At 58.8% G+C, this 16,715-nt stretch overlaps 1 protein-coding gene across 3 annotated transcripts in view; it reads left to right on the plus strand.

The window, feature by feature from the left end:
- PDE8B (phosphodiesterase 8B) overlaps positions 1–16,715 on the plus strand; it is a 163,770-nt gene that overhangs the window by 126,838 nt on the left and 20,217 nt on the right. For all 3 annotated transcript variants that reach the window (XM_070056304.1, XM_070056301.1, XM_070056303.1), the window contains exons 8-10: positions 754–894; positions 1,610–1,698; positions 3,662–3,722. In XM_070056304.1, coding sequence (XP_069912405.1) covers positions 754–894; positions 1,610–1,698; positions 3,662–3,722 — 291 coding nt within the window. The remainder of the gene's footprint in view (positions 1–753; positions 895–1,609; positions 1,699–3,661; positions 3,723–16,715) is intronic.

A 16,715-nucleotide genomic window follows, 5' to 3' on the forward strand; every position in this document is an offset into this window, starting at 1 on the left:
CGTGGAAGCTCACGGTCTCTGCCCGTCAAACGCTAATAGAAAGCATGCTTGAATGACAGCCACAGGTGAGGAGGTCAGCACACTGGGACCAGCCACAAACAGCCCTGAGCTTCCCGAGATAAACCCGCAGCCCCTCTGCCCGTGAGGACGTGATGTCTCGTGGGAGAGACAGACGCCAGAGCTCTCACTCCTAGCAGCCACTGGAGCTGCGTGCAGGCTGGGCAGCCCCTCACAGGAGCACCCCTGCAGTGGGCAGGGCCCGGCCGAAGCCAGGAGCTTCTGTGTCTCCCACGCGGGTACAGGGCCCCAAGCACTTGGGCCACCCTCCGCTGCTTTCCCAGGCACATTAGAGCAGGGAGCTGGATCAGCAGCGGAGCAGCTGGGATTTGAACCAGCGCCCGTATGGGATGCCGGCACTGCAGGCCGGGGCTTTAACCGGCTGTGCCGCAGCGCCAGCCCCCAGCTTCCCTCTTAATCTCGTTTTGTGCACACGCTTTCTGACGTGCCCTCACGTGAGCCGGGCCTGTTGAGCCGAGCTCTCGTTTGCCGCTGTGTCCTTTCTGGGTGGGCGATGGTGGGCGGGGACCTGGGGAGGTGGACAGGCTGCAGGTCCTCCCGGCTGCCCCCAGGGCACGGGCAGCAGCTGAAGGGGTCCAGGCTCCTGAGGAGGAGCTGCTGCCCCCGGAACTTCGGTGCTCCCGTGTCGGGCCCTGCCCCTCGCCCGCCCGCACTGACGAGCCCGCTCCCCCACAGTATGTGAACCCCGCCTTCGAGAGGATGATGGGCTACCACAAGGGTGAGCTCCTGGGGAAGGAGCTGTCCACGCTGCCCAAGAGCGACAGGAACCGGGCCGACCTCCTGGACACCATCAACACGTGCATCAGGAAGGGCAAGGTGGGTGAGCCGTGCCCTGCGGCAGGCCCTCCGAGGCTCCGCCCCCCGGCTGTGCCCCCGTGGCTGGGAGAACCTGCTGGGGGGCTTCCCTGCTGGGTCGGCCTTGGGCCTCAGGTGCACCTCGCGGTTTGGGGAGAGGACCCTCCTCCCTGTGTGGACCTGACCTGCCTGTCACAGGCATCACCCCCCTGCCCCGAGCTGTGGTGGTTGCTGATTTGCCGGGGTGGGGAGACTGGAACACTGAGTGTCCGCATTCACAGGCAGGCCCGGGTTTGTGTCTGCTTTGGCTCCCTGTTCTCTTCCTCCCCTCCACTCCCTGTGCACCTGCAGCTCCTGGTCCTGCTCGCCTGCTCCCAGGGCATCCACCGCAGCCAGGGAGGCCCCCTTGGGCCCCGCTGCAGCGCACAGGACCTGTGCGGGTTCTGAGGTTGACCTAGAGGGAGCCCTTGACCTGGTCCTGGGTAGAGAGGGCTGACAGAGGAAACTCAGCCCTCCGGTCACGTGTCCTGGGCCCTCACGGAAGGCGGGCTGATGTGGTCTTGTCTCCGTGCCCTGGGGCCCTGTCGGCCTCACGGGGCGGGGCGGGGGGTCCAGGACAGCTGCCAGGGTGTGTGATACCCATGGAAGCCTGTGGGCACGTCGCTCCGCCCGATGAGAGCTGGTGTGCAGCTGGAGGCCTCCGCGAGGGTCCTGAGAGCCCCCTTTGCCCCCACAGGAGTGGCAGGGCATCTACTACGCCCGGCGGAAATCTGGGGACAGCATCCAGCAGCACGTGAAGATCGCCCCGGTGATCGGCCAAGGCGGGTGAGAGCACACTGCCCGTCTCCGGCCGACACAAGGCGGGGCCCTCCCTCGCGGGCACGGGGTCCGCGGAGCAGAGCGCACAAATACGTGGACAGTGGGCGTGCGAGCTGCACACCAGGGCACCTGCAGTGGCCGAGGTGGCCTCGTGGTCTCGGGGCCTCCGGGAAGCGACGCTCACTCCCCTGCCAGCCGTCACCTGGCTCCGCCTGCTTCCCTGGGGCCAGAGCCCCCTCTGGGACTCGGATTCTGGCAGGTTCATCCCCAGGAGAGCAGAGGGCCTCTGGCTGGGCTGCGGCCTCCCCTCTCTGCTCCGGGCCGTCTGGTTCTCTGTGCTTGCAGCTCTCTGCAGGCCGGGTCTGGGCTCGGGCCTGCTCCACGCCGGCTGAGAGAGCAGAGAGGCCGCCATTACAACGAGACGGTGCTGGTCTCTCCGTCTCTGGCCGCGGTTCTGTGGGTCCCCCAGGCACGCGTCGTCCACGCCAGCCCTGTGGTTGGGGTCCTTGGCCCTGAGTGGTCCTGGTTGACCTGAGGGAAGATGTGTCGCTGCTATTGGGGTCACTTTGTGTCAGAGCACAAATGGCAGTGACATTGTGTGACGTTTGCAAAAAAGGACCCCACGTGGTGGTTGTGCCAATAAGGGAACAAGAGTGTGAGAGAGCTCCCCCCGCCCACCCCCACGCACCACCAGCACTACGATGCGTGGCTCCTGGGGCCCCGAGGTCCTGGCCGTCGGCTGTGCGGGCAGGAAGCCAGCGGTCCCTGAAGTAGCGGAGAGCTCGAGTGTCCCCTGTTGGGTTGGTTTCAGGACTGCCCTCCTGCCAGCTCAGACCGCTGCCCTTGAACTCCCATCTTGTCACTGGCGGCTCCCTCGGGTCTGTCTCTCGGGCTGGGGGTGCCCACGGGCCTCTGCGCGAGGGTCTCAGGTGCGGCAGGAGGCTGCCCGGGCCCTCCTGAGGGGCTCGGCCCCGCTGTTCCACCAGCACTCAGACGGGGGCCGCATCGTGGCTGCCCTGTTGTTTCCATCGCCGGCCTTGGTCCGTGTCTCGGGAAATCGCAGCCGAGACCCACGTGGAGTGCAGAACCAGCAGGTTCCCAAGCCCAGAGATGATGCCCCACCGCCCAGGGTAGACTCTTCTGATCTTTCCCGTTTCGTGGGCCAAAGACTTCCTGTGTGATCTCCCCGGTCAGCGGGAGCGGGCAGAGGCCGCTGTGACGACAAGCGGGGACTTGCTACGTCTTCCCACTTGAGAGAAGCTCCTTAGGGAATAACCGTACTTTGTGTGCTCTCTGCGGGGTCCTCGAGAGAAACTGAACCGTGGGGAGGGGAGAGGGGAGCGGGAATGCCCCGGCTGCCAGGTGCCGGCTGTGACGTAAGCCCCGGGCTTCACGGCTCTGGAGTGTGGCTTTGAGCCGGTGTTTGGCACAGGGGTGAGGTCCCTGTGGTCTTGCCTTTGTGGTGCTGAGCAGGACCACGGGCTGAGGTCCAAGATCCTGTCCTTGACCTTGAAGCGAGAGGGTTTTTCTCTGAACAGTGCCATCCTCTGACAAGTGCGGTGTGAGACAGGGCGGAACGTTTAATGTAGAAACAGCGGCCGTGAAATCTGGCCATCGCCCAGCCACGTCTCATCCTCCTCCTATAAAACCCCCAGTGCAGGCAGACTGACCGCCAGACTGTGGTCACGTCGCCCCGCCCCGCGGGCTGAGGGCTCGTGGGGGCTGACCTGGGTAGCTGCTACGAAGTGGCGTCCACGGAGCGCGGTGCTCCTGGGCCAGCCCCGCCCAGGCAGGCCGGCTCTGAAGGCACGAGTGGGTTTGGTGTGGAGGAAAGGGTGTTTTCCGTAGGCTGGGTTGTGCTTGGATGTCAGCTCTTGGTTTTGCTTGAAGCAGGCTCTGTCGGTGCTTTCGTGTGCTGAGAGGTTGAGCCACTCCTGTCTGACTCACTAACAACTGTTGTCGTCCGTAGGAAAATCAGGCATTTTGTGTCCCTCAAGAAACTGTGTTGCACCGGCGACAATAACAAGCAGGTACAGTAGTCCCCTCGCTGCGTCCGCTTCGTCAGCCGGGCATGCGCTGCTGTCTGCACTCTCCCTCCATCCCGTCCCACAGTGGCCGATGCCGGGCCCGCCTGCCACGCGGGCGGTCTGTGAGCGACCCTTCGTCCTCCAAACAGGAAGTCTGTCTGCCAGCACAGCCCCCTCAGCAGAGGGGAAGGGTGCGCCCACGTGAGTGTGTGGTTGTGGCACATCCGTCCCAGAAGCTAGCATTCCAGACGAGGGCTGGCGTTGCCCGTACCCTGACGTCACCGCGATACCTGGGAGAGCCGTCCCCTGAAGTCACAGGCTGTTAGTGAGCTGCCACACGAGGGGCTTCGGACGGTTCCTGGGAGGGTGAGAGCAAACGATGGCGCACGTTGGGGCTGAGTCTGGCTTCTGCCGACGCGCACCCTGGCAGGCAGCAGGTGACGGCTCTGGTGGTGGGAGACCGGGCTGGAGGCTGCAGCTCCTGGCTCCTACCTGGCCCAGCCTCGGCCGTCGCAGCCATTTGGGGCATGACATGGTGGATGGGAGACGTCTCCGTCCTCTCCATCTCCGCCTTTCAAATAAATTAAAAAATGGAAAATTTTTGAAAGATACTATTTAAAAGATACATATTTCCCATGAGCTCTCCGAAGTGCCCTTGTATTTAACACCCTTCACGGGCAGTTACGGCAGTAGCATTGGTAGAGGCCCTGGACTGTGTGCTTTGTCACCGTGTGTCTCGCCTGGGCGAGGTCAGGCCTGGCCAGGGAGGAGGGGGCTCTGGCCAGGGGTAGGCATGGGCCATCAGCCAGGCGCCCTTGGTGGCTTCCCCCTGAAGCGGCCTGCAGGGGTGTGGGCTCCGCGTGGCCAGGGAGGGCGACAGTGCTGCCTCCAGAGAGACACTGGGCTCCAGCAGCCAGTGCTGCCCCTGTGCCAGGCTCCAGGGCTGTTGACCCCTGCATGCCAGAGCAACCAGGGGAAGGCTCCATCCAGAACAGGTGCAGCCACACCCCTGCCCCCCCACCCTGGCTCTTGGAGTCCAGGGACCCCGTGTCCCTGCAGCTCCACATGTCCAACTCAACGCAAGGGCTGTGTCCCTTCTCAGCCCCACGGCCATCTCAGCCATCTGGTGCTGCCCCGTCCCGTCCTTCCTAGGGTGCCCACACTGCCTGGTGCACAGCCGGCCCTCGGGCTGGGGCTCGTTGTGAGCACCGTGGCGTGATGCCAGTGGCCAGGGAGGCTGAGGAGGCATGGCACTGGAGGTGATCAGCCGCTCCAGAGCCCAGCCTTAGGGCCATGACGTCAACTAACTGCACGGCACAGAGCCCTGCCCCAGCCACTGAGGTCATCTAACAGTGCAGAACTCTGCCCCTGCCCGCTGACATCACCCAACGGTGGTGCGCTGTGCTCCGGCCCTGGCCGGTGACATCAGCCAGGTGTGCTGCACCGGAGATGTGGGTTTTCCTTGAGCAAAGCGTTGCTTGCCCGGTGGCTGCAGAATGGCACCTCCACATAGGAGCAGGTGACAGGTGGCCGTGGGGGCAGTGCTGGCGAGGGTCCCCGACAGGAACAGCTGTGTGCAGGGGAACCTGGGGGTGCTGCTCTCTGGGGGTCAGCTCTGACATCAGGTGGGCATGGGTTTGTGTTTGAGCAAGGAAAGCCGTGGGCAGCAGGACAGACTGGCACCAGGGACGCAGCTCCCTGCCCAGAGGCTGAGCGGGTCACAGCGAACCCCAGGTCCCGGGAGGCAGCAGGCCCTGGCCTCCAGCCCAGAGTGGCCTGTTGAAGGGCAGTGTTCCTGGTTTGGACCCCTGTGGCTTGCCCGTCTGGAAGGCGTTTGCTTTGCTGAATTGCGTGCATGCGTGAGCCGCAGCAACGGTCCCACGGTGTGGTGCCGGCCCTGGCGCCCTCTGCCTCCAAACCAGGCCCTGGCTTTTGCCTGGTCTCCAGCTCAGGATCCCAACCCAGAGCGAACCTTGCTGTGGGGATGTCAGAATCCGTACATGGGTGCATGGGGAATGGAGACTCCTGGCACCCAAGGCGCCCCAGCTCCTCCTCTGTGGGCCTGGAGCCTGCCTGTGGGGGGAGCCTGGTCCCAGCAGGGGGCTCCTGGCTGCGTGGCCCCAGTGCATCTGCTGGCTGTGCTCCTGGAGCCTGAACCCCACGTGATGTGGGGGTGCACCCTCCTGGAAGCTGCCGGGCAGGGGATGGAGGGAGCCGCCCTCGGGAGGCACGGGCGTGCCTGGCTGGGAAGAGCAGGTGGTTGTGGGAGCACGGCCCACCCAGCAAGGGTCCCCCTGCTCTGCGGGTCCTGCGCGGAAGGCACCGCGAGGGTGGGGGTGGGCAGGGCGGGGCTCAGGGCAAGCGTCTGCTTTCTGCTCATGGACCCAGAACAGAGCTGGAGGGCGGCAGGAGGGAGCCCTTCCAGCCTGGGGCTTCCCCGCCTGTGGGACTCCACCGACCTCTCACCAGCCTCGTGGTGTAGCAGGAAGCGTGCTCCTCCCGTGAGAAGGCAGGCAGGCTGTCGGCTCAGGGAGCACTCTGCCTCCTGCCCGCGGCCAGCTGACTTGGCAGGGAGTCCCAGCTTTGAACACGCTGTCAAGTGCTGATGTGGGACTGACGGGAAGGCGGCACGGGGGCTGAACTGCCAACGAACCTTGAGAGATGGCATTTTGGGGTTCATGCCTGCTGCGTTGCATAGCAGCTATTCTGTCTTGATGTAAAGATCCATACAGCCCGGAATGTTACTGTGCTAGTAAAGTGTAAGACTGAGCCCAAGACATGGAGGATATGGAGGGTTGGGGGCACAAGGGAGAAAGACAGGGGCTTCCGTGTGCTGCAGGTTCCTTGGGAGGGAGAAGGGACCCAGCCCCAGAGCCAAAAGCAGGCGAGCTGTGAAGGGATCAGATTAGGCTCAGCATAGGACAGAGTTTTTCAACAGCACTGACCAAAGTGGTCGCCTCGATTGGTAGTCAGTTTCCCACCTTGAGAGGTGATCAGCTGGAAGTAGACCAGGCATTTGGTGAGAGAAACTGACTTTGGATACAGGATGACCTGGACGAGGGGCTCCCAAAGTGCAGGTCCCTGAGCCGTCACACCCCAGAAGTTTGTTAGAATCAAAAAATCTGATGTGCAGACCCTGAGGCCCTGGGGGTGGGCTGGGCAGGCATCATAATGGGCCCACCAGGGGACCCTGATTCACACAGTGTGAGAGCTGCTGGCTGGGACACGTGCGTCAAGGCCGGAGGCGTGGACGGGGGTCTGGGCCGTGGGCTGACGTGGGCTGAAAGTAGAAGAGAGTTTTCAGCTCATGTCTGGCCCTCCAGCCTTCCTGAGGGTGAGGACCCTACCCTGCTCTGGCCCCGCCACATCCAGTGCTGTACTGGGCCAGGTCTGATTGTGATGGGCTCAGTGGGGGCACAGGCCCGCTTTCAAAGACAGGAGTGACCACGTTCATGTTAATTCTGTGTGAAACTTGCACAGAGCTGAAGTCCAGTGAGTTTCGCCTATTTTTTTTTATTATTATTGTTTTAGTGTGGCTGCTAGAAAATCTAGGGTTGCCCATGTGGCTCTTGGGTGTAGCTTGGCCATGGCCCTATTGGACGGGGCCTCTGTGGACCCCACGGCCCCCTCCAGCCTGTCACATACCCTACGGGTGCAAAGGAAGCTTGAGAGCCAGGCACAGGGTCCGGCTCCTGCCCAGGAGCTCAGCCAGGAGGCCACTACGGTCGGCATCTGCCCTGGCATTTGGCGGTCGCACAGAATGGGGAGCCATGGGCCACCTTTCAGTTCTCAGAACCAAGTGCAGAACCTCGGGGCGCATCCTGCCCTGCTGAGTCTACCTCGGAAATAGGATGTCTTAGCCCCAGAAAGTGCGCACAAGTGGGGTGCACAGGGACCTGGTGAGCGCCAGGGGACACCTGGGTGCAGTGCTTGTGTCCGTGCCGTCTCGGCCACAGAGTGGACAGCTGGACGCAGCCCCCGTGCTCAAGCCATCTAGGCTGCAGAATGGATGACTGGGTGCAGTCCCCGTGCCCACACCGTCTGGGCCATGGAGTGGACGGCTGGGTATGGTTCTCTTGTTTGGGCTGTGGAGTGGACAGCTGGAGTAGATGGCTACATGTGGTTCTCATGTCCATACCATCAGAGCCATGGAATGGACGGCAGGGTACAGTCCTTATGTCTGGGACAGCTGGGTGTGGTCCTCATGTCTGGGACGCATAGTGGACAGCTGGGCGTGGTCCTTGTGTCTGGGCCGTGGAGTGGACGGCTGGGTGTGATCCTCATGTCTGGGATGCAGAGTGGACGGCTGGGTGCGGTCCTCATGTCTGGGATGCAGAGTGGACGGCTGGGAGCGGTCCTCATGTCTGGGATGCAGAGTGGACTGCTGGGAGCGGTCCTCGTGTCTGGGATGCAGAGTGGACGGCTGGGCACAGTCCTCATGTCTGGGCCGTGGAGTGGATGGCTGGGATGCAGAGTGGACAGCTGGGCTCGGTCCTCGCGTCCGGGCCATCCGGGCGGCAGAGTGGGATTTGTGCTGAGAGCCCCGTCTGTAGCAGCTCTGTTGTCGGCTGTGGGTGGGCCGGCTCAGGGTCTTCCTGCCCGTGTGACACCAGAGCTGTGGCTCCGGGTGACAGCCGGGGAAATCGTGGTCCTGGGCACAGCCTGGCGTCACCAGTGTGTCGGGGACAAGGCTGCCTCACAGTTGGGGCTGTGCCGCCCTGCAGGGGTCCTGGTGTGCAGCCACCTGCTGAGCCTGTCACGGGTGGGCGTGACTGACACGTTGCGCCCCACCTGGCGGGACCACGCTCACTGCCCCTCCTGGCTGGGCCCAGGGACCCCGCAGTTGGGGTGCTCAGTGCTCCAGGAGAGAGCCGCCTCGCACCGTCGTGTGCACTGCCGCCTCTGGCCATCGCCTGTGAGCTGCACCCACTTCCCAGGTGCTCTGAGGCCGTCCATCCCATCCTCGGCCCCCTGGCTTCGGTCCAGGCCCCACCCGCAGCCCAGCCTTCACTGCCCTAGGCCTCTGCCTCCCCACATTCGGAATCCACAGCCGCTTTTTATAACGCATTGCCCACAGACTCTCATGAGACCACTCGTGTGCGGATTTCAGAGTTTTGCACCAAACCCATCTTTGAGTCGTGTTTCCTGTAGGCTTTCTGAGGCCGTCACGTGGCTGCTCCCAGGGCCGCGTGTGGTCACAGAGCGCACGGGCTGCCTTCGCCCGGCTGGGGCACAGGTGCTGCCCGACTCCTTGGACCAGGGCAGGAGGCTGCTGCAGCCGGAAGCGTGAGCCCAGCCGTGTTGGTGAGAGGAGTGTGTTTGGTCAGCGCCGCGGGGTCGGCACACTCACAGCAGGTGCCCCGAGGGTGTGCTGCTGTATTCGGTAAGGCCACTGTGCAAACAGAGTTGTCCTGACTTTCCCGCTCAGCTTCAGCACGTGTTCACAGGAGCTGTGTAAGGAACCCCTCTGACATCACAAAGCCACGTTTATTTTCCCCCAAGAAGCTGCCGTTGGAACAGCAGAGTCCAAGCAGACCCGCTGAGCACCTGTGCCTGCCGGGGCCTGAGGGAGGCGCTGACCGCGCCACACAGGAGCCCCCGCGGGACGGTGAGACCGAGGCACGCCCTGCGCTCTGAGACAGGACTGCAAGCACGGAGGGAGGTGCGGGGGACCTCCTCCGCCTGCTCACAGTGGCTCCGGGAAGCCCCCGGCTGAAGAGCAGAGAGTGAACTGAGAACATTGTGGGCACAGCTGGCGCAGTGTGGCAGGGGCTGCCTCCAGCCACATGGACACATGCGCCTTGACCCAGGCACAGAAGCCTGGCCCCTCCTGGCCGGCAGGGTGGCAGGCCCGGCACTGTGTGGCCTGGCCAGCCGTGGGTTTCTTGGCGTTGTCTGTCCTCTGAGCCACAGCAGTAGGTGTCTGTAAGGCGCCGGGTGGGAAGAGGAGGGGGGACTGAACCTGTGCTGAGCGGCCGTCGCTGCCCGCGCACTGGGGAGGACCCAAGGCCCAGTCGGTGGGGCCGTCTGAGTCGAGCAAGGTGAGACAGGTCAGGATGCTGAGCTGTTTGCTGACAATCGCTGCTGGTCTGTCCACAGTTAAGACAGTGGGGGCTGAGAGAGGAGGGGTCTGGGTTGGAGACTGGGAGGAGGGGTTTCCCCTGCACCATGCTGCGTCTGGACTCGGCTCACCCGGGGCGCTTGGCTCTGGGGCCTGAGATGCTGCAGGACCCTCGCAGTGGCCTTGAAACTGTGCCGTGTTCAGCCGTCTTGCTGGTGGCCCACAAGGGGTCAGGCCAGGCCTGGAGCAGGCCGTCCAGGGGCAGAGGCTGAGGGTGATCCAGGGGCCTGGCGCCTCTGCAGTGGTCGGGTTCCGAGGAGGGCCTGCTGGGGAGGGGCTCCTCCCGCGTGCTGTGTGGCCGTGGTCACTGCTGCGTGGACACGTATCAGGAAGAAGGTGTTGGGACTGTGGCCTCCTGGGAAAGCACAGAACAAGAATCCCCACTTAGGAAGGAAAGGGGAGGGGCTCAGCTCCCTGCCTCAGACCCCACCCGGCGGCTGGCTGCGCCGCTCTGAGGGCAGAGCGCGTGCCGTGGGCCGGGAGTGCGCGCCCGGGAGCACTCCTTCCTCTGCTGCTTCTGCCCGTCACCCCCACCTGAGTCCCGAAGACCGGCTGTGGCCTGGGGAGCCTGGCCTGTGCCCGAGGCTTCTCCCAGCGCGGAGTCACAGCCCTGGGCGAGTCCTCCGAGCACCCAGCACTGCCACCCACCCCACCCACCACCGGCTCCTGTCCCTGGGGGACGGCCTGCCCAAGCCCCAGCCAGGGCTGTGGAGGCTGGGACGGCCTTTGTCACGAGTGTGCTCCCGCATGAGAGGAGGGTCCCCCTGCATCAGACCCACTCGTCTCCCAGGGGAGTCCTGGCCTGCGGCGTCCCGCATCGGTGTGGTGTTCTAGGAAGAACTCGGGCTTGTCTGGCTTTTGCTGTCTGCCGCCCTCCTTTCTCCAGTAGCACCTGGGCTTTGTCCAGAATCCAACAGAGAGGCATGCCCGCCTGAGCCCCCCGCCCCCCCCCCAGGGCCCAGGCATGTCTGCAGGTGCCGCCCAGAAGGTGAACGCTCTCCATGGCTCCCAGCTCCGGGCCCGGCCCGCCTGTGCAAGTAGACGCAGGGGGAGACGTGGAGGTGTGGTCCCCTGCAGACGTGCGCCCCTGGAGGCCTGCCGCGTCACCTGGGCACACGCCAGCGCCCAGCCCTCCGCAGGTCTGTCTCCAGATTCAGCCGCCTCCCCGTCCTTACGCAGTGAGAGGTCAGTGCCACATGGCCTCAGGCTGCCCGAAACATCCGTGAGGGGGTTCCCAACACGGAGTGCATCCCCACAGAGGGCCCTGGCTGGCCTCGGCCAGGAGCCCGTGCCAAGGCTCATGGAGACAAGAAGCGAAGAGGTGCGCTTCAGTCCTGCTGTAAAGACAAATGGACGAGAACAGATGGATAGAAGAATGTTTTAACCAAAGGAAAAAAAATGTAGCCCGACCTGGCGTGTGAGAGTTGGGGTGTGAAACAGCAGCGCCCCACGTGGTGCCCTGAGAGCGCCTGGGGCCTCGGCCGTGAATGCAGAGGTGGGAGGGAGCCTGGCGGCCCGTGGGCTTCTCCGGACAGCAGGTGTTGGGTGTTTTCCCTTGAAGGCTGTGTTCGCACCTTGTGTCTCAGCCTAGTCGTGTGGGTGGCGTCTCCCTGTGAGGTGCGTCCCTTTCCCGCCGGCTCGCTGTGGCCCCTGCATCCAGGTGAGGTCGCGGGTGGCGGAGGCCTCTTCCTGGGCCCACTCTGTCTCGTCGATGTGTGGGCCGGTGCTCGCTCTCCTCTGCAGTAAGCCCCAAAGCCAGACGCACGACTTCGACCCCTGGTTTGGAGTTCTGTGTCCTGGGTTTCGGGTTAGCTCGGTGCTGCTTCCCCGGCAGGCCAAGTTTGTTGACGGGACTGAGTTGGCGCTGCGGGTCGGGAGACGGCTCTGGTGCTCGGTGATAGTTACTCTTGCGATCCACGAACGTGGTGCCCTCTCGCCCTGGTTGGGTCTTCAGTTCTGTCCGCAGAGTTGGATGTTTTCAGTTCAGAGGTCTGGCGTGTCTTTGTGAAATTTATTTCCAAGTATTTCATGGTTTTTGACGTTGGGATGAACGAAATTGAATTGAAATTTCTAAATTTTCCAAATGTTGGTTGCAAAGGAGCTGGGGACGCTGGTGGGGAGTTCGCAGTGTCCTCTCATCCCATCTCCCGTGACCTCGTGCACAACAGTACAGCCGATCTCTGTTGGCCGTCTGCCTGTGAACTTGGTGATGGACTTGCTCTATAGGCCGCGTGGGGTTTTATGCATAAAAGGTCATTCTTTCACAGCTGTCTATGAGAGCTCTTGGTCCATAATCATCTTTTCCTATAAAAAAATTTGATTTACTTATTTGAAAGAGAAAGAGACATCTTCCATCTGCTGATTCACTCCCCAAATGGCCCTGATGGCCTGAGGCCGGGCCAGGCAGAAGCCAGAAGCTTCTTCAGGGTCTCCCCTGTGGGTGTAGGGGCCCCAGCACTCAGGCCATCTTCCGCTACTTTCCCAGGGACATGAGCAGGGTGCTGGATTGCAAGTGGAGCAGCCGGGACTGGAACCAGCGCGCACATGGGATTCCTGCACTGCAGGTGGCAGCTTAACCCGCTGCACCACAGCGCCGGCCCCTCTTTGCCTTTTAACGAGGTCTGCGTCAGGGTCTGAGCGTGAGTTGAGACTGGCCTCTCTCCGAGCCTGAGGGACTCACCCCTCCCCTTGCCTGAGTGAGCCGGTGTTGTGTTCAAGACCGGGTGCCAGTGTGGCCCCTCAAGGCAGCAGTGACGCTCCCACCACCCCGGGAGACCTGGGATGAGTTCCCAGCTCCTGGCTCTGGCCCAGCCCCAGGCATCTGGGGAGTGAACCAGCAGAGGGGGCTCACACCCTCTCTCTCTCTGCCCCACCTGTACCTCTGCCTCCCAAATTTAAAAAAAGTTTTAAAAAGAAAAATAGACTACCAGTGTTTAATGCTGTTATCCACGAGTGTGGTGTCCCTGTCCATTTATTCAGGTTTCTCATTTATTCTAGTAATGTTTTGCAGTTTTCAGTTGACAGGTTTTGTCTATCTTTCATCATATTTAAAATGTCTTAGATTTTGGGGTATTAACTGGTATTATGTTCTGAATTTAATTTCTGATTTCTCATTATTTTTATATAAAAATGGGACTAGAGGATGGGCCTTGGGCGCAGCAGGTAAGCAGAGCTGGGGTACCATGCGCCATGCTGGAACGCCTGGGCTCCAGTCACAGCTCCAGTGCCAGCTTCCTGGCCAGCAGCAGGTGACGGCTCGGCTAGCTGAGATCTGCCACCCAGCTGGGGGCCCTGGGGTGCGCTCCCTGCTCCCAACGCTGAGCTGGCTGTGTGGGCGCCTGGAGAGTGAAGACTGGAAGATTCTCTCCCTCCCTCTCTCATGGCTTGCTCGCTCTGCTTTTCAAATTTAAGTAAAAATGAAAAATACATTTAATTGAATTACATCCTGCCACGTTGCTAAACTCATTTATCATGTCTAGTAGATTTTTTATAGATTGTATCGGATTTTCTAAATAGGCATATCATCTGCAAATGAACACAGCTGTACTACTTTTGGAACAAGATAATTTTGTTTCTTACAGCACTAGACAAAATGTTTATAGTGTTAAGTGGAAGTGATAAAACGGACGTCCTCATGTTATTTCTGATGTTGGGGGAAGCATTCAGTTCTCCTTCACACTGCACAGCGCATTAACTGCAGGTTTTTAACATTCGATAGTCCGCAGGGCAACGACATCTCTTGCTGTCCTTAGTCTGCTGAGTCGTGTTTTCATTTTTATCGGGAGAGGATGTTGGATTTTGTCGGTGCTTTTTCAAAACTGTTGCATCTGAGCTGCTGTAGGGGTAAGCTTTTTTTTTTTTTTTTTTTTTTTTTTGCTGTTGAAGATACATTCTTTTTTTTAAAAAAAAATTGTTACACAAGTTTCATATATTTCATTTGTACAGATTTAGGAACATAGTGGGACTTCCCCCACCCTCCCTCCTGCCCACATGCCAACAGTTCCTCCCCCTCCCTCTCAGATTCCTTTTCTTAATTTTTACAAAGATTTATTGTCAGTATACTTAATGATCGTATACTTAACCCTACTCTCAAAAGGAGTTCAGCAAATAGTATGAAAGAAGCGAAACAAATCATAAAACAAAAGGTTGTTCCTCCGTGGAAGAGACAAGGGCTATAAACAATCATCTGTTCTCAGAAACTATTTCACTCCAATACATTACATCTCAGGTATTCTATTAGTTGTATCAGATCAGGGAGAACATACGATGTCTGTCTTTTGGGGACTGGCTTATTTCACTAAGTAATGTTTTCTAGTTGTGTCCATCTTGTTGCAAATGGCAGGAGTAGTACTCTATACATGCCATGATTTCTTTACCCAGTCACTGGTTGATGGACATCTGGGTTGATTCCATATCCTAGCTATTGTGAATTGTGCTGCAGTGAACTGGGGGTACAGAGAACTCTTTCATATGCTGATTTCTTTGGGTTTGGGTAAATTCCCAGGACTGGGATGGCTGGGTCATATGGTAGGTCTACATTCAGATTTCTGAATTTCTCCAAACTGATTTCCATAGTGGTTTTACCAGTTTACATTCTCAACAGTGGTGGACGAGGGTACCTTTTTCCCACATCTTCATCAGCATTTGTTGTTTGTAGATTTCTGTATGAAAGCCATTCTAACCGGGGTGCGGTGAAATCCCATTGTGGTTTCGATTTGCATTTCCCTGATGACTAGTGATCCCAACCATTTTCTCAAGTGTCTGTTGGCCGGTGTCTGTTCCCCAGTTCTGTCGGTTGCCTCTTCACTTTGCTGAGTGTTCCGTTTGCAGCAGCGCAGAAGCTTCTGAATTGGATGTCATCCCATTTGTCAATTTTGGCTTTGACTGCCTGTGTTTCTGAGGTCTTTTCCAAGAAGTCCTTGCCTGTGCCAATGTTAGAGTTCCCCCCACGTTCTCTAGTGATTTGATGGTATCAGGTCATAGATTTAGATCCATGATGCATTTTGAGTGGATTTTTGTGTAAGGTGTAAGGTTGGGGTCTAGTTTCATACTTCGGGAGATCCAGTTTTCCCAGCCCAGGGTACTGCCTCACAGCCAGCCTGCCATGTGTGTGGCTGAGGAGCCTAAGAACAGTGGGCAGTGGAGTCGTTAGCTGCAGAATGACAGGATGAAATAGTGTTGCAGGCCTGCAGGGGCTGGAGTGGCTGGGCCCAGCTGCAGGCTGGTGGTGGGGAGAAGGAGGTGGTCACAGAGGACCTGGACAGGAGGGGAGGGGCAGTGTGGCTCCAGGAAGCACCCAGGGCCTCCAGTGCAGGGCCTGCGCTCTCAGTTCCATTCCCTCCGGTTAAATACCTGGGAGTGGACCGCGGCATCACATGGAGGATCTCGTCTTAGTTTCTTTAAGGAACCTCCGTACCTCTCTCTCTAAAGGCTGCACAGTGTGTACAAGTCCCCATTTCTCAACGCCCTCACTGGATTTGTGATTTGTCTTTCTGACATTAGCCGTTCTGGCTGGAGTCGGATCGTATCCCATCCTGGTTTAGATGTGCATTTCTGAGAGCTAGTGGTAGTCTGCATTTTTTCACACATGTGCTGGCCTTCTGTTTTTTGAGGAATGTGTATTCAGATGATTTGCTGGGTTCTTTGTTTAATCTCATTTATTTCGTGTGAATAGCAGCAAGAGATCTTCCATCCACTGTTTCACTTCCCAAATGCCTACAATAGCCGGGGCCAGCCAAGAACCTGGAACGCCATCTGTGTCCCCCACATGGGGAGCAGGGACCCAAGTCCTTGTGCCATCACCTGCTGTCTCCCATGATGCACAGCAGGAAGCCAGACCGGAAGTGGAACCGCATCGTGACCACTGCACCCAACAGCTGTCCCCTGGCCCATTCCCTAACTGGGCGTTTTGTTTTAACTGCGTGTTGTAGCTCCTTAGGTATTCTAGATATTAGCCCTCCGCCAGATGAGCGTTTACAGACGCTGGCTCCCACTGTGTCAGTTTCTCTGCACTGCTGACTGCCTTTGCCAAGCAGAAGCTTCTTCCTTTGATAGAACCCCGTCTGATTTGGCTTTTGCTGCCTGGGCTTTTGTGATCTTAGCAAAGGGAAAAAAATCCTTGCCTGTACTGATGTCTTGAAGCGTCTCCCCTATGCCCTATGTTTTCTGCCAGCAGTTTTGTAGGTTCAGCTGTTAAATTCAGATCATGGATCTACTTGGGGTTGTTTTTTTCGCATGGCATGAGAGGGAAAGATTAAATTTCAGCCTCTTGTGTGTAGGAATCCAGTTTCCCAGCATCTTACATGGACAGGGCCGTCCTTTCTCTGGTGTGTTTTGTCACCTGTGTTGAGAATGAACCAGAGGAACGTCTTGGTCTCTGTCAGGCTCTGTTTGTCCTTGTGGTGGTTTTATGTGCGTGCCGAGCTGTGCTGTGTATGTTAGCTCTGTACGAGGCGTTAAACCAGGTGCTGTGACGTGCCAGCTTTGGTGGTGTTCCACGTGGCTTTGCTGTTTAGGGTCCTTCTGCGCTTCCGTGTGAATTGTGTGATTGCTTTTTCTGGTTCTGTGGGGGAATGTCATTTGTATTTTGACGGTGATTGTGTTGAACCTGTAAATCACTTTGGGTAGTATGGATGTCTTAATACGAATTCTTCAATCCATGAACCTGTTTTTTTGTGGTGTTTTCCATTTCTTTCATCACTATTCAGTAATGCTCATTACAGATGTCTCACATCCTTGGTTAGATTTATTCTAAGGAGTTTTTTTTCTAGGCATTGTAAGATTGCTCTTGCAGTTTATTTCTCTGTGAGTTCATTATTAGCAGATAAAAATGCCATTGATTTTTTTATCCCGCAGTTTTACTGAGCTTATCAGTG

Source organism: Oryctolagus cuniculus, chromosome 14 (genome assembly GCF_964237555.1).
Source record: "Oryctolagus cuniculus chromosome 14, mOryCun1.1, whole genome shotgun sequence".
NCBI lineage: Eukaryota > Metazoa > Chordata > Mammalia > Lagomorpha > Leporidae > Oryctolagus > Oryctolagus cuniculus.